The 21,924-nt window shown below is 48.2% G+C and overlaps 2 protein-coding genes across 2 annotated transcripts in view; one reads left to right on the top strand and one right to left on the bottom strand.

The window, feature by feature from the left end:
• The window catches only part of ARHGAP6 (Rho GTPase activating protein 6), a 335,923-nt gene extending 327,058 nt beyond the window's left edge, over positions 1-8,865 (bottom strand). Inside the window, exon 1 of the mRNA XM_075176314.1 lies at positions 7,869-8,865. Coding sequence (XP_075032415.1) covers positions 7,869-8,372 — 504 coding nt within the window. The 5' untranslated portion in view covers positions 8,373-8,865. The remainder of the gene's footprint in view (positions 1-7,868) is intronic.
• Positions 8,866-16,035: 7,170 nt separating this feature from the next.
• LOC142077674 (uncharacterized) lies at positions 16,036-20,920 on the top strand. Its single transcript, XM_075139662.1, has 4 exons — positions 16,036-16,509; positions 16,600-17,130; positions 19,724-19,771; positions 19,858-20,920. Exons 1-3 carry the CDS (start codon positions 16,036-16,038, stop codon positions 19,730-19,732), a joined length of 1,014 nt encoding a protein of 337 aa, XP_074995763.1. The 3' UTR covers positions 19,733-19,771; positions 19,858-20,920.
• Positions 20,921-21,924: the final 1,004 nt, after the last annotated feature.

The following is a 21,924-nucleotide window of genomic DNA, read 5'->3' as shown; positions in this document are numbered from 1 at the left end:
TTATTGCTACAGGATAAGAATAGATAAAAAATAATAGAAATTGTTTTGAACAAACACAGCTTAAAAATCTGCACAAAACAATAGATACAAAAGTTTTAAAGAGAGGTGACGTAAGTAAAATTCCTAGGACCGAATCATAACTAAAGGCTTTGCTTCCTACCTGATACTACGTTTTGACTAGTAGTATTCTCCCGCCAAAAGTAAAGCACACACTTCAGTACTGTGTCAGATTGAAGTCTGAGAGCTCAATACCTTGCAAAATTGGATGATGAGTCGCAATGTCGAATTCCAAGGAAGTCTGAATCTTGCCCTTACCTCCTTATTGCCCCCCTTCCAGTTTCCGTAAGCTGAATGGAATATTTGGCCTCTTCTCCCACCTGGTCCAGACACCCGGTTCAGTTAAAAACCGGTGTAACCTAGGGTGTACAAAAGCTGTGTTTTAAAACATCAGCTTACTTCCAGTGACCCTTACGTTCTCAAATACTATGCCACATAGCCAGAAAATGAAATATGAGCAGCATTATATCATGTTTAATGAGACTAAGATAGTATTGTCGTTATAACCTTAATTTTCATTACCTTTTTATGTTAAGATTTCAAGTCTGCAACTCTGACACTGGTACGATCTAGCTACTACTATACCAGCATGAGCGTTCAGCCCTACTTGCTCAGAACTCCCTGCTGGTTTCCATTATGATATTTACATCTGGAAGGAAAAAAAGAAAAAGAAAAAGTGCTTAATACCTATATGCTTATACAGCCACAACACCACAGAAGAGTGAAGAGAGACTCCTGAAAAGTTCTCCACCTGCAAACTGTCACAGCCGCAGTTCTTGTCATACAAGAGAGTCTGCAAAGCTAAATGGGCCGCAACTCCAACATGAAGTCAAGACAGCAGTCTGGGTTGATATTTTAGAGGCTGCTCAAAATTACTTTTCAGTCTCACTTCTATTATTTTCACAAGTTCCTTTCCCATTATTTAAGCAATGCACACTCGGGGAGAATTCTGTCTGTCCTAGCTGTCAACTCCCATATTTTCACCAAATGTCTTCAGACGTAATTTAGTTGGGAATGGGAAGAGTGCATTTGCCAAATTCAGAAATATTGAATATATTTAGTTACTTTTAATGGCATTCCTCTTCATACGAGACCCACAACATTTCTGCCCACCAAATTTTGCAATTACAGAACTCTTACAGCATTGAATGGGATGGACTTAGGCTGAAACTAATCTGTGTGTCTAGTGTTTTAGGGTATCTTATGGAAGAAAATAAAGCAGAACAGTTCAGCGGTAAATATCAGCACACAAAGTTTTTTACTTTAAAAAACAAAAACCTTCCAAAATACAGTTCTCCTACATCTCATTAAAAAGTTCCCGTCAAAGGGAAAACTGCAAGTTAGCAATTCTGGGGATGGGGGAGTGTCCAGTTTTTTAAATGTTTGGAGGAAGACCAAAAAAACAAGGTGACAAAAAGCCATTTAAACATGCTAGACTCCCATTTTGCTTCCTGGAGAGTTACTCAGGGCTCTGCACGGGAATACGTTCAAACCTGTCTTCCATCCACACAGAAAAATGTCTGTATCAAGGTGCTTAAGGATAAGTATAACAGTGAGCTCACATCTAACTTCAGCTACAGGAGTATCACTCTCCACAGATCATTATGGCAAAAAGATCAGCTAGTGCTGATGGCAATTTAATACATTCCCTGTGACTCCTTCCCAAAGGCGGACCAATCTTCCATCTGATGGGGAAACAATTCTAGAGCATCTCATCATAACAAGCCACACAATAAACACAGGCAGAAGCAATGAAGTCAAAAACACGAGGCCAAGAGCTCCGTGAAGATAAAGCCTGTAAGACTGTGGCAACTGGAGAGCAATAAATATGACATTGTCACAAGAGACTAAATGTTGAGGATGTATTCCATTAAAATATTTGCATGTATAGTGTTAAATTAGTTTATTGGGGAGTACTGACTTTTAGACGATGTGAACTATTGCAGCCTTCAATGGTAGAGCCTTCCAACTGCAGCAGCCTTGTTCTTACACCTCAAAAGCTTCAGCTTAACACCCGGTTTGACAAACGTGCTGCCACATCAACACCACTTCAAGTGCAATGCCTAGTGAAAACTGGGGAAAGGGTGTCTTCACTTAAGTATCTCATCCTAGATCTTTTGAAAGTGATGCAGTATATATACTTCTATTTCACGTTTTCTTCATGTGTCCTAATGAATAGGAGAAAACTGCCTTCTTTCTCTCTTTTCTGTAGGTAACCTACAGAAGGTTTCTGTAGGTAATCTACAGACGAATTTCAGAATATGCATCAATCATTGTTCACGAGTTGACTAGAGGAAGGAAAAATAAGAAAAGCTCTCCCTCCTCTAAATTTATAATGAATAGGTTCTGCTCCTGCAAACTTGATTATGTGATCAGTCCTTTCTCTCTCCAAAACAACTTGTCCCACTAACCTCAAAGAAAAATATTCATTTGAAGCACCCAAAGATATATATCCATATGGGAATGTGACCTCTTGGTTTGCCCAATTTTTAAGAATTTTGCTTTACCCTTTATCTCTGAAAGTATTTTTGATGTATGTCCTTCCATCAGCATAGTTTTCAAGCAAGCACTGGCTGTAAAAAAGCAGAAAGAAGTAAGCTAGCCACTCACAGCAACTTGGAAAAATGGGGTTAAAATTTGCAAAAAACAGTGATGCTCAGGGGGAAACTTTGGCAAGCAAGGAGATACGGAAAGAGGGAATCTGAGACCGCCTTCCCAATCGATTTAAACTCTTAAAGTAACAAGCAAGTGAATTTACAGAAGCTGACCTCCCAAGGCAACTATTAGCTGAAACTGGTGTTGTGAGCATTCGCTACTTCCGACAGCCGTGCCCTAAATTATCACTCCATATGACTCAAACAAAAATTTTAAAATAATTTAGCTAAACTAATGTTGTTCTGCTATTGCAGATGAGCATCTCCAACATCCCTGCAGCTAACCACAGCTTGGCCGGCCGGCAGCTCAGGACACACTGGGACGACTCCTGGCTTCTCCCCCAAAACCTGGTGAGGAACCAGGGTGACCTTCCCTCTCGCACCGTGGGAAACCCCTCACCCCATTGTGCTTAACAGAAAGCCTCCCTGGGCGAGTAGGAAGGTCGATCGCAGGCTGCGCGAGGAGGAGGAAGAAGTGAGGAAGGGCTGAGCCAACTACCCGCAGCAACCTCAAGACCCTGAGGAGCAAGTTGCAAACTCACGATGGTGCCTCCTTGCTTCCCGGCGGCCAGGCACGCAAGCAGGAAGGCTGAGATGTTATGCTACCTTACTTTAAAAAAAGCTCTCCCCAAAAAGAGCATATTAGCTGGTGATGTTAAAGTTTCCTTAGGCAGTAACACACAGAGTATGATAGCAAAATAATCAGGCCATATAAGTTTAAGTGTGTAGATTTGGTTTATCATAACAAAGAGATTACTCAGATACATTCACATGATTTGCCATATTTGTTATACACATGCTGTGGTTTTCCATTGCCATCTTTAGGACAGAAAAATAAGCAGAAGAATTAACACAACTTGAGACTTCACACAGATCTATTAATTTTGAGCTATTTTGGACTTTCCAGCTGGCAAACGTATTCCAGTCAGTCACGGTAAGCATCCTTAACTTGTACAGGACTACTCACGTACTTAAGCATAAACGTTGGCAGAATCAAGGCATTAATGTATCTCTACATATTTTTACCACCTTTTTCCATGATATTTCGTTTACTTAGAGAGTCACTCGACCTTATGAAACACTTAATGAAAGCATAATAGTCATAACAGACTTAATTTTGTAAGTGAAAGTGAATTGTCTTTAATGAAAATGGCTTTAATGGACAGCTGAGATCTGACGGGAATTGAGGATGAATGCTTTTTTTCCCTTGTTAAAAATCCCCCTCAGATTTGCCCCGCTGAAACCACTGGAAATGTTGTCACTGATTTCCACAGATCCAGGAACAGGTTTTTTATTTAGGCAGCTTATACATGAGCAGATAATAGAAAGGGGAAAGAACGCTTGTCAGCGAAGTAAAGCTCTACTAAAAATAATCTTTACAATTGTAAAATATTCTTGTGAATAAAATTACATGTCAATGAAGAAGAGCGAGATCACCCGGGAGTAAGAGGCACCTCTGTCACATGATGCTTCACATCCAAATATCTGGATCCAAGAATATAGGCCTAACACCTTTCTCTGCGTAAAGCCTTTAGGTGTGACCTGCTGCTCAAACTGGAAATCCCCCGTGCACTCTGGCATTCCATTAAACATTATTTATGAATGGCTGCGTGAACTGAGCAGCAACCTTTCCATCCCTAGGCCAGTAGGCAGGGTTGTGGTAGAAAATGCTGAAGTCAAAGAACTACAATAAAAAAAAAAGGTAAAACAAACAATCCGTCCTTCTCCTGGCCTCATATCAAAGCTATTACGGACGTTTTGGCCTCATATACAGAAATGGCAGCTCGGCTGGTAAGGGAGGGCTGGGTGCAGGCTTTAAGATGTGAACGGAGCCGGGCCAGGTGCTCCTACCCCCGCAGCCCTGAAGCCCCCGGCTGCCCGAGGGCGGGATTCGCACACCCGCCCGAGCTGCAAACCGCGTCACCTTCACCACAGCCCTCCAGACGCCACCCCACCGCACAGATCCAGCCTGGGGCAGGTGAAGGAGGTCCTGCTCAGAGGTTATTATTTTGGGAGGTTCTGAAGAGAAAATCTCCATTGTGTTTTTACTTCTCTTTACCGCTTTAGAGATTAGGTAGGGGGGGAGAAAATAATTCCCATCGATATCTCGTAAAATATTATTTTTAGTGCATAACCCTGTTGCTTGCACAGTGGCTTTAGAGAAATTTCCCAAAAAGTGGGAATTATACTGAAGATGTTGGAATGAAGGTAAAGAAAACAGGTTTTGTAATTAATATCTCTTTTATTCCCCATGGGAATTTTTAAATACTCAGACCAAAACCTTCCATGCTCATTTTTGGCTTGCAGTCATCTATTCAGTTGTCTTTTACAGCTGAGTAAAATCATTGTCATGATGTACTTCATTTTTCAAGTTGGAAAAAACTGAATGACAGATTTCCTATTGAGAATACAATAATTTCGATAATGGGATCTTTTAAAGTTACAGTATTATAAATAGTTATTTCCTTTTCACCCAGTAAAATGTGTTTTTTTCACCTCCTCAAGCACACTTGCTTTGCCACAGCTAGGACGAAGCCCCAGAGACAGAGCATCCTTCACTTCCTAAAAACTGAACAAGTCTTTTCCCATAAAGACTAAATAGGAAGCAAGCCACTAAATCCTTTATGAACAATGCTGTTTTATCATAAAACCAAACTGAAGAAACATGAGGATGCATGCCTGCAAAAAGAGGGGGAATATGATCAAAATTATATAGGTGCAGTTTCATTTAAAATATAGATTAAAACCATTTATACATGTCATTGCTGATAGTTATAACTAAGATAATATTTGTATAACGCCTTGCAAATAGAAACTCTGAAACCAGCAGGTATCGGGCTGTATGTCAACCGAGGTACAATGCCACAAATTCACAGTGACGATGTTGACCCGCTGCGGCAGCCCGCCTGTCAGGTGCAGCACAGCCTGCTCCTACATCGCAGCCCCGCCACCGTGACTGCTGGGACGATGACTGCCATGACACTTGTGCCCAACTGAAGACTCCTGGAGAGGGGTGGCTCGGCCACCCTGCCCAGCCCGGACACGGGGACGACCCGGCACAGAGACGCGAATACTCGCTCGTCCTGACAGCACTGGGCTCAGACATTCCCAAAATCGTTCTCTTACAGCCGAATCGGATGTTGGGGTTTTTTTTCTGACGCAAAGGTGATTTTTTTTTTTTTAAACTACACTTACACATATGTACCAGTTACTCTAAAAATCAGGCCTCACCAACAGAAAATATGCCTCCGAAACACAAGACCGCACTTTGTTAGTGTAAACACCCATTTCTTGAATGTATAAAAGACACTTACCCAGGTTCAAATGCCAAGTAAACAACAATTTGTCAGAGAACAGCACTGTAACATCACACGAAACTGCACTGAATCAAATTTAACGTTAAATTACATCACAATTTAACTTAATCATGTTATTAGTAATATAACCCCTCCCCTCCAAAAAAAAAGGTTTGACTCTTTAAAAATGCTAGATACACACCGAAGTAGGAAAAATAATTGTACCTTTGAACAGTCTGAAGGTGTGCTGTGCTACGTGGTTTGACAACATACAGACCTGCAAAAAATGCCAGGGACACTAACCCTTACGTGCCCCAAGCGTCCAACACCTTCGTGTGGATTCAGTGAAAACAGGGAGACGCGCTTACGTTTGCAGATCAGAGACCACATTCTGAGTCTTGGACTCAGTCAGGAAACTGCACAGGAAATCTTATGTATCTTATATTTCTTGATGTTCCTTATCAAATCGTAGTGGATAAGCAGCCAACTTACCCTTAATTAGTGGAGCATCTAAAGGTCATTACCCACTGTCTCACTGGAAGTTTTTTGCCACCAACATTGCAACTCCCACAAAGTTCTTTGGATAATGAATCTTTAACTATCTTAAAATTCAAGCATCAAGATGAAACATTGCTGAGAGTAACTTCTGATCACAAGACTTAATAATAACCCATTTTCGAAAAACTGCTAAAAATCTTCGCTGCCTCTTCCAACATGAGCCAGGACCATGCCTGAAGTCACCATCCAGGTGCTGACGCTCCATCCCAACTGGCAGATGATGACAGCTTCTACACCCCAAGCTAGCAGGAGGACACGGGGGGGCTCATTTGGGATGAGAGGCAGCCCTTGCCCTTAAAAACTACTTTTGGTAATCTTGTGCCGTGATGGTGCCTAGTTTGGCTTTGGATCCCAGGTCGCTCTGTAAGGTAATGATTTTTCAAGGACTTCTGCATTCCCCTGAGACAACGGGGCTGTTTTGTTGGTAGATCTAATTAGTACTGGCTATTTATAATAAGTACATCTGAAATGGAAATGGCAATAAAATGAAAAGGCTGCCTTCTGACCCCAACCCAAAAGCTCCAGCAGACACTACTAAACAGTTAAGCGGGAAACCTAAACACCACAAACAGGACGGAGAATTTCTTCAAGCAAAAAATTTCTTCTTCTCCCGCTCCAAAGGGCTGTGCATAACCAACTTGCTGAGCAATCGCTAGCAAGAAACAATGCCACATTCTTTGCATACAGTCGTCCAGATGGTATGATATCTGCAGCCCAACATCGATGACATCCAAGTTCAACGAATAAATATTTGCATTGCAAAGTTGGATTTGTCTTGGAATACGATCGCTCCTCATGTGGTTTTGACACATGTGCGTTGTCAAATAAATCTCAGATCACTGGGTGTGCACATTGAAAATAATTTGTCTATCTTGTTAGAAGCCATTGCATACTTCGGTTTACGAGGTGTGAAACTGGGAGGGGAAGGTTTTACATGCCCGGGACAACTATATACGGAGCCCGTCGAGGGAACATCAAACGCCGCCGTCCGTCCCGCCAACGCCGCGGATCCCCGCGCCCGGCGCTAACACCCCCGCCCGTTTCCCGCGGCGGCCTCGACGGCACGGCAGCCACGGCCTGGGGCCGTGGCCGGCCCTCCCGCGGACACGCGCGGGGCCGCGCCGCGCACTCACTGCCGAGGGGGGGCGCAGGCGGCGCCCCGGCGGGGCCGCCCCGTCCCGGGGACCAGCAGCTGCGGGGCTCCGCGGGGCCGGCCCGCCGGGGCGCGCTGGGCGGCGGCGGCGCACGGCGGGGGCGAGGGCGGCGCGGCGGGTGCCCGTCCCTGGGGGGCGGGCGGGCTTACCTCGGATTTCCACACGACGTAGGCGGCGGGGCGAGGCCCGGGCGGCGAGGGCTGCCCCTTCCTCTGCTGCAGCCAGCGCCGGGGCGAGGAGAAGATGCTGTTGGCGGGACCGGCGGGGCCGCTCAGCGCCGAGGCCGAGGGGGTGCGCGCCAGGAAGGGCAGCTCCCAGCCGGGGCTCCGCTTCCCGCGGGGGCTCTCCTCGTCGAAGAGGGCGCTCCCCGGCGGGGACCGCTCCAGCGGGGTGCTGGGGGTGGAGAAGGAGGCGCCGGGGGGCGGCAGGGCGCCCCGAGGACCGCGGCGCTCCCCCGGGGGGCTGCCGGCGGCCCGCGCCCGCGGCGCCCGGCCCGCGCCCTCGCCGTCCTCCCGGCCGCCGCCAATGATGGCGGGGTCGAGGCTGCGCGTCTGGCGGAGCCTCCGCTTGGAGAGGCTCTTGGCGGCGGCGGGGGCGGCGGCGGCCGGGGAGGAGCAGGAGAAGACGCTGCTCAGCAGGCTCTGCGCCGACATCGCGGCGGGCCGCCACCCCGGGCACGGCGGGGGTGGCCGGGGGTCCTGGGCTCTCGCCGCCTCTGCCTCCGGCCCCCGCCGCGGCGGCGCGGAGCGGCGCGGCTCCCGGGGCGCCCCCCGCGCCCGGGCTCAGCCCCCGGCGGCGCGGCCCGACGGCGGCACCGGGGGGCTCATGGCGGCGTCCGGCGCTGGGGCTGCTCCGGGGCTGCCGCCGCTGCCGCGGTCACTTTGCTGGGAGGGAGAGGCAGGGAAAGGGAAAAAAAAAAAAAAGTTACGAGAGAAAAGGGGAGGGAAGGAGGCAGCAGCGGAGCTTTTATCTCGGCTCGCCGCAGCCTGCCAGAGTCACTCCCCCCTCGGCCGCGATGCGCACGGGAGCCGCTCGCCGCACCCCCATCCCGTCGGGTCCCCGGCTGGCAGGGCCCGCCTGCCTCCCCCCGAGCGGGGAGAGCCGGTCCCGGTGTCGCCCGCAGCCGAGCGCCGCCGCGGGGAGCCCACGTCGGGGGCGCGGCGGCCGGCAGCCCCGCCGGGCTGCGCGGACAGCGGGGCCGCGGCTCTGGGCGCTGCCCCGGGCGGCCCCGACGGGGCGCTGCGGCCGCGCTGGCACCGTGCGGTTGCGTTTTGGGGAGGACTCGAGCAGCGAGGGACAGTTATTTTTCGGAGAGATCGTTCCGGAGGCGCAGCCGGGGAAAGCCCCGGCCTGACCCTGCCGAGTCCAGCGCCGCGTCGCCCGCCCGCCGGCGTCCGCGTGTGAGCGCTGGGCCGCTGCGGGTGGGACCCCCGTATCCTGCCCGGGCGTGTCGGGGAGAGCTGGTGCCTTCAGGGAAGACTTACAGCAGTAGGCAGGGTGCTCGCAGTGTACAGCACACCTCTGTAGGGCTGCCTGTAGGGCTTCAGCAGATCTCCACCAGCAATGATGTTCTTGGCCTGAGTCTCTCTTTCCATCCTGTGCCAGTTTGAGAAGATGGTCTTACATATTTAACCACAACAACCACCTACTTTGAGGGCACACTCTGCTGCTTCTGTCTGACAGTGTGTGCAGAACAACCCCACACAGAGGCATGTGGACGTGAGTCCCACAGGCAGCATGGGTCACCCAGGACCTGTAACTGTTCTGCTGGGTACCTCATGGCAGCAGAGAAAAGAAATGGGATCAAAGAGGCTAAGCCTCCTCGGGACAAATAACTAAACTTGCTTGATCCTCTGTACAGACTTTCTCTGCTCTCTCTCCAAGAATAGGCAAGGAAACCTTTATCAGGAGAAAGGAACAAACTTGGGAAAGCCAAAACCATAAAGAAACGCAGGAACAGAACGCAAGCAGAGGAAGAATACCACAGGGAGGCTGGCAGCCAGCCAGGCAGCTCCTTCCCCACCTGGAGAGGAGGAAACAGTCCCTCAGCTGCAGGATCCGACTCCTGCCCCCCTCTCCCAGCTGGGAACACGGAGTCCTCCCCTCACCAGAAGCAGTTCAACCGTGATGCTTGTCAGGTTCTTTCAGGAGGCCCCGTACCATCATTTACTTAGTGTTTCAACTTTATTAAGCTGCAGCTAACCATTAGCTTCATGGGAGAGTTCAGATCTGTCGCTCTGTTAGTGAGGAATACAGCCATTACATTTTTCGAGATGAAAAGCAAAACGCATAAACGCAATTCCTGTTTTGCTTCCAGACCTATACTTTTATTTATGGAGGGAGTGGAAGACACCTAAGGACAGACTAGCTAAGATCTCCAGTGCAAGTCTTGAATCTCCCCTTCTCAGGTGAAATCATCATTACACTACTGATTCTCCGGGGCCTAAGCATCCTTCTTTTGACCTGAGAAACCACCAGCTCCACAATCTCCCCAAAAGTATCGCAGACAACTCTTAAAATTCCTTAGAAAAAGACTGGCTATTTTGGAAAAAAGCGCTCAAGCACAACACAAGGGTTATTTTCTCTTCATGCTGCATTTTGTCCTCAAACGCTAGTGCAGGGGTGCGTTGTGCTCCCAGGCATCCTGGAGCCCGTGCAGGTAAGTGCTCTGTGGCAGCATTTTCTAGTTTCATCAATAGAGGGAGTAGACAGTTCTTTCCTTTGTGACATTATTTAAGGCTTATAGAGAGAAACAGCATACTAGCCCATCCACTTTCAAAGGGAGGTGTTCTGGTTTTATGTAATGTTTCCAAATGGGATTTTTTTCTCCACTTTTTTTGTCTGAAAAGGAGCTTTTCCCCCTTATTTTAATAAACTGTTCTATTGCCTAATTCCAAAGCCTGCTAGTTCCTCCACAGCAAAGGTTGCAGCTGTTTCTGTTTAAACCTTCATTTTGCCTCCTCATTAATGCCTTCAATAAGGTCTCATGCTTGAGACTAAAAAGAAGGTCTGAAGCATAAAACAATGATCCGAGTTTGTTTCTGTAGTTCTGTGCCCATGCTGGCAATTTGGTTGAGAGAGACACATCTGCAATACAGCTATACAGATGTGTGGCTCCAAGTATTCACTTTTTTTGTCCTCTACAAACGTATCATGGGAACATAAAGGGACAAGACATGAGGAAAAAGGCAGAGGGGGAAATTCAGACCTGGAACAAGTTCATCACACAAGGAGCAGAGAGGACAATCATGCCTGCCTCCAAAATCCACAGGGAACAGTTCCTGCCATTCTCAGTAAGGTGCGTTGCCCACTTTGATGCTCTTGGGCACAGCCAGCTGCCAGTGGGCAAACCTCCAAGTGCAGGCTCGGGTCCTTACACACTGCACACACAACGTGTGAAAGGAGACAGAAGCGATCAGGTAAGTGCAGTGTTAGGAGCATAGGTCAGCTTACGAGTAACTACTCTAAATGAAGTGGGAGCAAAGCATTCTTGTTTCCGCCTACTTCAGCCCAGGTATTATTATTGCCCAGCTAGTTTTCTCCATGAGACCCCTCATGAAAAATTGGAGTATAGTTTTCATGAGACAGAGACCTGGAGAATCACAGCTGCAATTCAGTGAGTAAATACAGCATATGTATAGAGATGCTTTGTGTAGACAACTTCACTACCTGTCTTAGCTGCTGTCTGTATCTTTTGGGGGCAACAGCAATATAAGCACTTACTGATTACTTTTTAAGTTGCTGTTTATTATCACTATGAACTGCATTATTGTGAGACCTGGCAGCACCAGCCATGCAGCTAGGCTCCGGGGCTCTGGTGGGCACTGTACAAGCACAGAACAAAAAGTCAGTCCTAGTCCCTTAGCGGTAACCTCCAGCCACAAGATACCAGCTGTGCAGCCATATATGCAGAAGAATAGTGAGACAATACTAGTTGATCCAATATTGGTCATCAGCCCTTCTCTTCCGAAGCAAAGCTGTTTGTGTAACTGCTGCCGGTAAGGTTGCAGTAGCAGCCAAGGAATTGGGCAGTCCTCCCTGGAGCTGGGGGTACCAATATAGACAGTGGATATGCTGGCTTCTGGAGCCAGAAGGGCTTTCCTAGCAGTTTGCATGGTCATATGTTCTTACAGTGAAAGCTTAAACCCAGTGAGGATATTTAGTCTTTGTTCTGTCTGACTGCCCGTCACCACCTTATGTAGCAGTCAGCTGACTTACTGCAACGTGAAAGATCCCTCCTCAACTTTTCAAGTCTGAAATATCTGAAAGTGGGCAAGAGTGATACGGATCTATAATGCGATAAGAATTCAAAAATATTTTGAGGGATGAGTGTATTTGACAATTATGACTTCCCAGTCACCAGTTTTATTCTGAAATATCTTCAGTCTTAGCACACAGAGCAGGAATATAGCAGCATTCCCTGGGCATACAGGCATGGTGCTTGGGAAGCCAAAGCTCAGCTGTTGGTGAAACGGCAAAGGATGTCAAGGGCAACAAGAGCAGCTTCTACCACCACAGTAGCGGTGAAAGAATAAACAAGGAAGATGTGGGATCTCTGCTGAAAGCAGCAGGTGACTTAGTGACTTAGTGACAACAGACACAGACAAGGCTGAGGGTATAGAGCACAAGTCTTATGAGGAGCAGCTGAGGGAACTGGGACTGTTTAGTCTCGAGAAGAGGAAGCTCAGCGGAGACCTCATCGCTCTCTACAACTACCTGAAACGAGGTTGAAGTGAGGTGGGTGTTGGTCTCTTCTCCCAAGTAACAAGGGATGGGATGAGAGGAAACGGCCTCCAGTTGCGCCAGGGGAGGTTTAGATTGGACATTAGGAAAAATTTCGTCACCACAAGGGTTGACAGACACTAGAACAGGCTGCCCAGGGAAGTGGTTGAGTCACCATCCCTGGGGATAGTTAAAAGGCATGTAGATGTGGCACTTAGGGACATGGTTTAGTGATGCTGTTGGCAGTGTTAGGTTTATGGTTGGACTCGAAGATCTTAAAGGTCTTTTCCAATCTAAATGATTCTGTGATTCTACTTAATGCCTTCTTTGCCTTGATCTTCACCAACAAAGTCTCCCAGCACTTTGTGCCTCAAGGAGAAAAGAATCTGTCAATAGTGGAAAAGGACCAAGTCAGGGATCTTTTCTTGAGGAGTCCCAGCCCATGCAAGTGTGGGGAACCAGCTGCAATGCCCCTGAGGGTGCTCAGACAGCTGGCTGATGTCACTGTAAGGCCACTTTTTATGTTTGAAAGGTCATGGAGATTTGGAGAGGTACCTAATGGCTGAAAAAGGCTAAATGTTGCACCTCTCTTCAAAAAGAGCATGAAAAATCCAAGGAGCTACAGGCTGGTGAGCTTCACTTTGGGAAAATCACAAAAGCAAGTTCTTTTGGGAACCATTTCTGGGCATATAGTGGAGAAGAAGGTGACTGAAAAGACCCAGTCACCAACCTGATCACCTGCCTTGATCCATGGATGATGGGAGAGCAGTGGCTAGGAGGCTTTTGGCATGGTCTCCCACAGCTTCCTTGTTGAGACAATTAGATGAGAGAAAAACTGATTGGATCATAGTGATTAATGGTTCATACTCTACCTGGAAGCTGGTTACAAGTGAAGTTCTTCAGAAGTCTATCTTGAGACCTGTCCTCTTTAATATCCATATCAATAGCCTGGAGGAGGATACAGAGTGCACTCTCATCCAGTTCGTGGACAACATCAAATTAAGGTGTACAGTCAACACGCTCCAGGGCGGGGCTGCCATTCGGAGGGGCCTAGGTAGGCCAGATGGGTGGGAAAACAGGGATCTTATGAAAGTCAGCGAGCATAAATGCACTTGGTGTGGACTAACTCTCTGCATTTCTACGGGCCAGGCACTGACAGGCTGGGGAGCAGCTCTGGTGGGAAGGACCCCGGGTGGCCTGGTAGCCAATAGGCCAAACATGAGCCAGCAGGGAGCCCTGGCAGGGATGAAGGCTAGCAGCATCCTGGGCTGCATCAACAGAAGTGTAGTCAGTAGACCAAGGGAAGTGATTATTGCCTTTTACACAGCATTCAACAGACCTCATCTGGAACACTGTGTCTAGTTTGGGTGCCCCCAATTGAGGAGGACCTTGATAAACTTCAGCAAGTCCGTCCCTTGGAGGGCCACCAAGACAGTTGGGAGCTGGAACATTTGCCCTATGAGGAGATGCCAGGAAAGCTGGAGTTGTTCAGCCCGGGGAAGGGAAACCTAATAGCAGCCTTCCAGTACCTGCCAGTGGTTATCAAGACAGTGGAGCCAGGCTCTGTACTGAAGTGCAGAGTGAGTGGATGACAGACAGTGGTCATAAACTGAAACAGGATTGCACCTAAGGAAAAAAAAATCACGGAGGATTATTAAGCACTGGAACAGGTTGTGGAATCTCCATCGTTGGTGGTTTTCAAGACCTGACTGGACAATGTACTGAGCAACCTTGTCTTAGTTTAGTTTTTACCCTGCTTTGAGCAGGAGGTTGGACTAGAGACCTCTCGAGGTTCCCTCCAACTTGAATGCCTCTGTGGTTCTAACCAAATATGAATTTTGGATTAAAGTCAAGAAAACCTTAACCTTCAGAAAATTTTCAGGGATTTTGTAAAAAGCGTATCACCTGACTTACTAGCAAGCCTGCTGCATGGGAAAGTTTTAGAGAAGTTATGGTGTTATTGTTCTTTTAACAATCTCTGGTGTTATTAATGCCCCATTTATCTGGAATTATAAGGAGATACTGGACAGAATTTAAAATAAAAATATTTAAAAGCTCATCACAGTTGTACCCATTTTGGTAGCATTTTTTAAAAAAATAGTTGTTTATCAAAATATGAGTGTATTCATCTCAAGAATTAAGCAATGTCTACTTGGTTCAGACTTCTGAACAAATCCCTGAAAATAAGCGTGAATTAGAAAATAGGAGCATTTTGCTATTCTTATTATTTCTTTAGAATTTATTAAGCATAAAAAAGAGCGAAACCACTCCTTTACCATACTTTTTTCTTACAGAAGAATTCTTAACTTTGTAATTCCTGGGATTTGATTTTTTGGACAAAAAGACTTATATCTAAATTTAGCTCTTCCAGTTTTTCTGTGAAGATGGAAGAGCTGTTACGTTTTTATAGAACTTGTGTCTCTATTACAGTGGAAGTGATCTGTAGGCATTTCAGCACAACGTTCACAGCTGCTTCTGCAGAGGAGAAAGTGCTCCAGAAGCGTTCGTGGAAGCAGCTGGGGAGTGGGTGCCTAATTTAAGTCCAGACGGGGACCCAGCACCCAGCTTTGGCTCCTGTGGTGTTTGACCTTCACCTAGGCGGTGACCGAGTACTGCGATGGCCTGGTCCTGTTTCTAGAAGAGGCCACCGTGTGTTTTGGCTGTGACCTTGGTCAGATGTGTACGGCTGTGCCATGCTAACGCAGAAAGTGTTTTGACGTGACTGGGAAGGAAATTGCCCGTAGGGCTGCGTCTCCTGTAGAGTCCTCACGTTCCCCTGTTTCTTACCTGGCACGGGACTCTGCAGGTCAGTTGCTGAGACACCCGGAGGTGTCTTGGCAAGTGTTTGCCCAGATTGGCTACTCAGTGCTTAGCTAGGACAGCTGAATCTGGGTGATAGCACCCTTAAAAAAAAAAAGCCATTTTCTATAAAAAGATGCTCATTTATGCTGAAAGGGAAAAGTGATGGAATGTCATTACTCCTCCAAAAGTTTGCTGCACTGAAGCAATAATAATGACATGAGTGACTGCTACTGTATACCTACTATACGGCAGTGTATATCTATATAGTTGTATATATAGTGTATGTATATATATACTACATAGTATATATATAACTATATATATACTTTTATATATATAGTGTATATGTATAGTGTGTATATATAGTATGTATATAGAGAGACACTATATAGTTAAACTTTTTTTTTTTTAGGTATAGAGATACAACCTATATATGTTATATGCTCCAAGCCCAGCGTTTAAGTTGCCAAACAGTACACACCTATGCGACACCCTGGGACCGCTTAACTCTCCCGCTCACCGCCGGCCGCCGCCGAGATGCGCACGCCCGGCACGCCGGGGCGCAGCAGCAGGCTCTCACCCACCCCGGCTCACGCCACTCGGGGCTGAGCCTTGCCGGGCCGGGGCCGGGGCCGGGGCCGGGGCCGGGGCCGGGGTCGGGCGGGGGTCGCCGAGCCGCGGGGGGCGGGGAGGCAGGCCCCGCCCCGCCCCGCCAGGCCCCGCCCCGGCACCGCCCCGCCGGGCCGTAGCCCCCGCCCCCCGCCGCGCGCCCTGCCCGCAGCCGCCGCGCCGATGCCACGTGGGAGGCGGCGGAGCCGCCGTCGGCGCCGGGCCGGAACCGCGGCCCCCCTGACGCTGGGGACGGCCCTCGCCGGGCGCCGGGAGGAGGGGAGGTCGCGGAGCCCCCGGGACCGCGCCGGGATCGCCGAGACCCGATGGGTGCTCGGCGCGGTGGCGCCCGGCTCGCGGCTCGGCCTCCCGGGCCTAGAGGCGCTGGCGGCGGCGGCCGGGCCTAGGGGCGGCTCCCCGCCCTGGGCGGCGCCCTCGCTGCTCCAGGTGCCGGCGGCGGCCCAGCCGGCCCCGCGGCGGGAGGGCAGCGACCTGCCCGCCGGCGCGCCGGCCGCTCTGGCCGTGCTGCGCCTCCAGCCCGGCGCCGAGGGCTCGGGGCGGGCGGCGGCGGCGGGGGCCGCGCCGCGCCTGCGGACCGTCTACGTGAACCCGCGCTGGCTGGAGCGGCAGGCCGCGCTGGGGGCGGCGGCGGCGGCGGCCAGCCCCTGCGCCGAGGCGGCGGCGGCGGCGGCGGCGAGCGGCGCGGCCGGGGGTCCGGCGGCGGCGGCGGCCGCGGCGGCGGGGCAGGGCGAGGCGGCGGCGGCTTCGGCGGCGGAGGCGGCGGCCACCCCCTACGTGGGGCTGCGGCGGCCGCTGGGCTACCAGCTGGCCAAGGCCACCAAGGAGCGGATCTGGCGGGGGGAGTTCATTGACCTCTTTTCCTTGCTCCACACAGAGCTGGCCCCCGAGCACGGCCCGCGCCCGGGGGACACGCTGGACCAGTGGGTCTCGGCCTTCCTGGTGTACGCCAGCGTGCTGTGCGAGAAGCACCCGGCGCGCTGCGGAGCCATGTTCAAGTACCTGGACACCATCCGCAAGCTGCACGCCACCTACGGGGGCACCTCGTGGATGAACTACGATGAGGACTTTCGGCGGCGGGCGGCCAAAGACCCCACCCTGCCCTGGGGCGACGTCGACCTCGACCTCTGGATGAAGTGGATGGCACCCCTCAAGTCGCTCATCAGCAGGCAGCCGCGTGCTGAGGGCGAGACGCAGGCCTCGCCAGCCCCGCCGCCGCCGCCACCGTCCCAGAGCCCCAAGCAGGAGGAGAAAAGCCAGGTGTGACGGGCCGGCGGCCACGGCGGCGCGTTTCCCCGCTCCCCTGGCTGGGCACGGTGTCCCCTCGGAGGGGAAGAGGAGAAGAGGGCGGTTGGGGTGCCCTCAAATTGACCAGCAGCTCCCGCGTCACGGCGCTGACCCTTCGCTCATGCTAACTGTAGGGCCACGGCGTCAGTTGGCGAGGCACGGCGCCGTACCTGCCGGGGCCACACGGCTGTCCGGCTGGCCACCATGGGAGGTGTGGGCATTGCTGGAGAAAAAAGCACGCTCTCAGCAAATAATTGTTTGTAGTGTTTATTGCTCTGGCCACCAGTAGTTAGGAACCCCAGTAATTCCCTTCCCTGGTATATAATTGCATTTTCCTGAAGACTTCAGGAAGGTGTGGTTTTTTTCCTGAGTTGTCTTTAAAGAATTAACTTTCTCAGCCATACAGATGCGCGTATGTACAGACAAAGAGTACAGACTCTACAGTTACTATGGGAGCATGTGGTAGTTGCAGGCTCTGTGGGAGGCCAGAAGAATTATGTGAATAAAGATAAACTTCACTATGAATGGCCACAGCTTGCAAATTCACTGTGATTTGGAGATCTAACCTGGTTTGGGACTCAGTAGCTTTAATCCACAAGTTCTGGCCTGTTTTGTGGGAAAAGATGGTGGGTGTGTTTAGGGGAAGTAGGGAAGATTTTGTGTACGTTAAGGTTTTGCTTTCAGTATAGGCATCGCGTGTCACTGAATTGGTGTAACCTCTGATGTATGCGGGCGGATCTACCCTCTCGGCTGCCTGAGCTGTGACAGCGAGCTCCGCTGGTACAAAGGGCTGCCTGCCTGTGTTAGGGGTTGTGCTGCTTCTCTTGTACTGGTGGCTGTAGTCTCTCAAATCCCCAGCACAGAAAATGCTGACCACTAATGTTGATTTTCATGCCAGCTGAATGATGGTAGGGAGATTCTCTTATATTGGCTGTATTTTTTTCTAAGCAATTTTTTTAGGACCGTAGGAAGAACCTTTGTGTTCCTGAAGGGTTGTTGCTAGCTCATCAGATGCTCTGCTGCCCCGGGATTGTCAGCGCAGAGAAGTGGCTGCGTTGTTGGACTCTGTTAGCCTAATCTGGAAAGGGAGGGCCCTTTTTCAGGGCATCTGCGGCAAATGTTTGGTGTGTCACACCAAGTCCTGACTTGGGTACCTGTCAAAAGTGACTTCTCTGGGCTGACGTGCAATAAAGAAAGGGCGCAAACACCACGCAGCGGATAGTGTAACAGGTCCCAGTGCAGGCCTTGTGGCCTTGGCGCCTCCTGTGGTTGATGCTCTAGATTTATGCAGCTTGTTCTGATACCTCTGTTTAGATTTCTCCGTTCTCAAGAACAACAGCTCAATTCTTGTTTTGCCGTGGATCTTATGTGAGCACCAGACAGGCAGTAGCTCATAGCTTTCATCTCATCCGAGACTGGATCTTCAGCTTGTCGTGTTAACCAGATTTGTAACTTCTTCCACAGTAGCCGGCCTGTCAGTGCAAAGCTTTGCACTGTTGTCTGCTGAGGCACCAGAGGTCTCGATCCCCTTTGGTTTCGTGGAAATTTTCCAGTTAATTTTAGCAGTGACATTGATTTTTTTTTTTATTTTTCCCCCCCTCATATGTGGAAGAAGCAACCAGAAATGGTGTAAAGAAAAATTAAACATGTTTATTTTAACTAAATAGTTCATGAAATACCGAAAGTTTAATGTTTCTAAAAACAGTAGTGCTTTAGCAGCACAATGAAAAGCAAAAGTAAAAGTTGTGCAATTGTTCAATGTGGGTTCAACCGCCTTTCTATTATTAGAGCAGTTTTTAATTGGTAGCACATAGTCTCTTGTAACTGTTTAAAAGAGGACAAAAGTCCTGAATTGAAATAATGGTTTGAGCAGCTGTTAAATGTAGATGAGGCCTAGGATGAAGCATGAGTTTGTCATTGGCAAGGCAGCAACAAGGAAATGTTGCACTCTTGGAGGTGACCTCTGGGTTTCCCCCGCACCTCCCCAGCTCCTTGCAAGCTCTAATTGTGTTGTGTAAAACTACTTCAGAGAAATAAGATGTGACTTCACATTTGGGCAAAAGAATCAGAGAATTAAAATGGGAGAGAATAACCTTTTATGGGCTTACGGCTGTGGCCAGAACCTAACCTTTTCCACATTCATGCTGTCAAGAGGAAGAGGAGGTGTTTTACAAAGACCTTTTCTTCCAGATTGTTTGTTTGAACTGATTTTGTTTTCATAATTTCAAGGGATAGCATTAGGCAGCCTGACTGGATTTCATTTCCCCTTTCAGTCAAACGCTCCTTAAATTTCAGCTTGATGCAGTGCCTGTTATCTCTGGTTCTGCAGTTCCACAGCAGGTTAACCAGTAAAAACAAAGTCAAGGAAAACAAAGTGTCGTGTTTGAAGCTAGCTGTCCTTTCTAAGGCACCGATGAAGAGCTGTGCTTTACACAGAAAGAACAAAGTGAGAAACCCTAGTTTTAGTCTGAGTGTGATAATTGGCGCATATGTAGGATAGCTGAGATTGATTTCTGCACATTTATGTTTGCATTAACTTCAGACAATTCTCAATTTTTTTTTCCAGACTCCGTGAAAACAGAAGGCCAGTTGAGATGGCAGTCAGACTAAGTGGGTGAGTTTATATATAAAACTGACTAACTTTGGATTTTAAATATTTGCAGATTTGTTAAATACAGAATTTCTTATTGGTGCCAACAGCCTGACTCCGTTGGTGTTTAAGTGGAGCTCTGGTATTCTAGTGCATTCTTTTACCTCTGCTTCTGTTGCGTTGCAAGCTGTGCTAGAGAAGACGTAGGAAATTCATTTTACCCAATCAGCAATTGTAACAATGGACTACAAACCTGCAGAGCAAGCCAGTTTGCTGGAAAACAGGAATTCCTGCAGCGCAGCACTTGTCACAGACTATCCAAAGAGGGCAAAGATTCAGGAAGGTGAATAAATTGAACATTGGTTGAATGAGGTCAGGAACAGTCTCCCGGAGGAGAACCCTGCCCTAAAATACTACTTTGAAAGTATAAGCCAATTTAATGCGCAGATTAACCCTTCTCATTTGAGCAAACTTGTGTGCAATCCTGGATCTTTGCAGATCACAACCGGACACTTCAAAAGCCTATGTACTATATTTGTTTTAAAAAAAATAAATCATCACTTGTCTTGTTACAGCTGTTACTTTTACCATTTCATTGAGAATATCTGCAACATAAATGTATACTTGACTTGAAACAGTATCATACACTTGGTATAATAACTCAGGTTGTCAACAGAATTATTCTGTGAGGCTCAATATCGCCTCTCCATTCTTCTCTGAAAAATGCATTAACCATTGCTGTCATTGCCAGAAATCAGTTACAGCCCAATTGTGCATTACAAAATTCTTGATCAAATATAATAATTGACCTAAATGATTATTCTGGTTTTATCCTCATAGAATACTTAAGATCCTGAGCATCAGACTAGACCTTTGTAGTCTGGTGTTCATGAAAATCATATTCACTGGTTCACGGTTTAATCATTCTACATCTCAGTATTTTGTTCTCTTTTCCTTTTCCCTTGCATACTAGGGACTATGATCAAGGTAATACTATGATCCAGTAACGCGCATGATGGTAAGGGAATGCCTTTAGTTGTTTCAGGAAAAAGCTGCCATTTTCTGCTCTCCTTTACCTTTCTTGATAGTTTCAATAATATGCATAACATGAAGTGTTTGTAAATTGATATTAAACTGTTTGTGACTTCACCTAAATAAATTTTTATATATAAATCCTGTTCTTAATCTTAGCCTTTTTTTTCCTCCCTTGTTCTTAGATTGCCACTTTCCCTTTTGTAATCACTTTTTTCCACCACCTGACCTTTTATAAAATTTCTGTTTTTCAGTTATGAAAGCACAACTGAGTCTTAACTATTGACAGAAAACAAACCGGCCTTTGAAATTTGCTTTCAATATTTTGCATAAAGGCTTGATAATGTTGTAACTGTAGTTGTCGTAGCATATTCATCTTTGGCAGTTGTTGAGACAACAATATGTATAGGGACTTGATCTGTCTGGAAATGAAGTAGCCGCTGTACTGAAATACCAGTATGTTAATGGCCTCCAAACTGGGTCTCTGATCCAGTGAATGCTGAGATACCTGCATTCAACACAGCAAGAATATAGAGCACTTTTACAGGTGGAATTACAAGTTACAAAAATACTTTTCATTTTTGAGAAGGGGCTTAAGCTCAATAATCAGGTCACTCGTGCCATTTTTCCATTGTCCTGTTTTCTTAAGTAATCAGAACTCGGTTACTCACTGGTGCCTGCTGCGTCTCTTCACCATCGTTGCTACACATGAACCACTGCAGGCATCTCCTCCTGAGGAAGCGCTGCAATAGTGGCAGGATTTGGGGGGAGGTGTGGGAAGGAGGGGATGTGGAGCAAGGAAGGATGAGTAGATGTTGGTCTCCTCAGTCCCACTGATGAGTTGCACAAGTGCGGGTCTTAACCTACTGACTCAGAGCAGCAAAGCAGCAACAGTTTTGTTTTTCTTGTCCGTTTGTTTTTCTTGTCCTCTTTGGGAGCAGCATACCCAGCTGGAGTCTGAAACACTTCCTAGTGTTCTTTGCCGAGTCCTTCTGCCAAGAATTTGTTGGGTTTGTTTGTTACTCTCTCCAGTTTTCATACAGTCTGGTGCCCTTCCTGGCACTTTGTCACCTCCCAATTTCCTGGTTGCTACTGGTGTTGGGTTGGACCACCCTGTCTTCTGTGTCTGCTGTAGACAATTGCCA

Source organism: Calonectris borealis, chromosome 1 (assembly GCF_964195595.1).
Source record: "Calonectris borealis chromosome 1, bCalBor7.hap1.2, whole genome shotgun sequence".
NCBI classification, from domain to species: Eukaryota; Metazoa; Chordata; class Aves; order Procellariiformes; family Procellariidae; genus Calonectris; species Calonectris borealis.
Note: the sequence above shows the minus strand (reverse complement) of the source record. Positions and strands in the feature narration are given on the sequence as shown.

What these genes read in the sequence shown, in the direction of transcription:
- LOC142077674 (XM_075139662.1), top strand. Translation starts at nt 16,036, where the DNA reads ATGCCACGTGGGAGGCGGCGGAGCCGCCGTCGGCGCCGGGCCGGAACC. An exon ending in TGGGGGCGGCGGCGGCGGCG is followed by an intron (nt 16,510 to 16,599) that starts GCCAGCCCCTGC and finishes GCGGCGGGGCAG; the next exon opens with GGCGAGGCGGCGGCGGCTTC.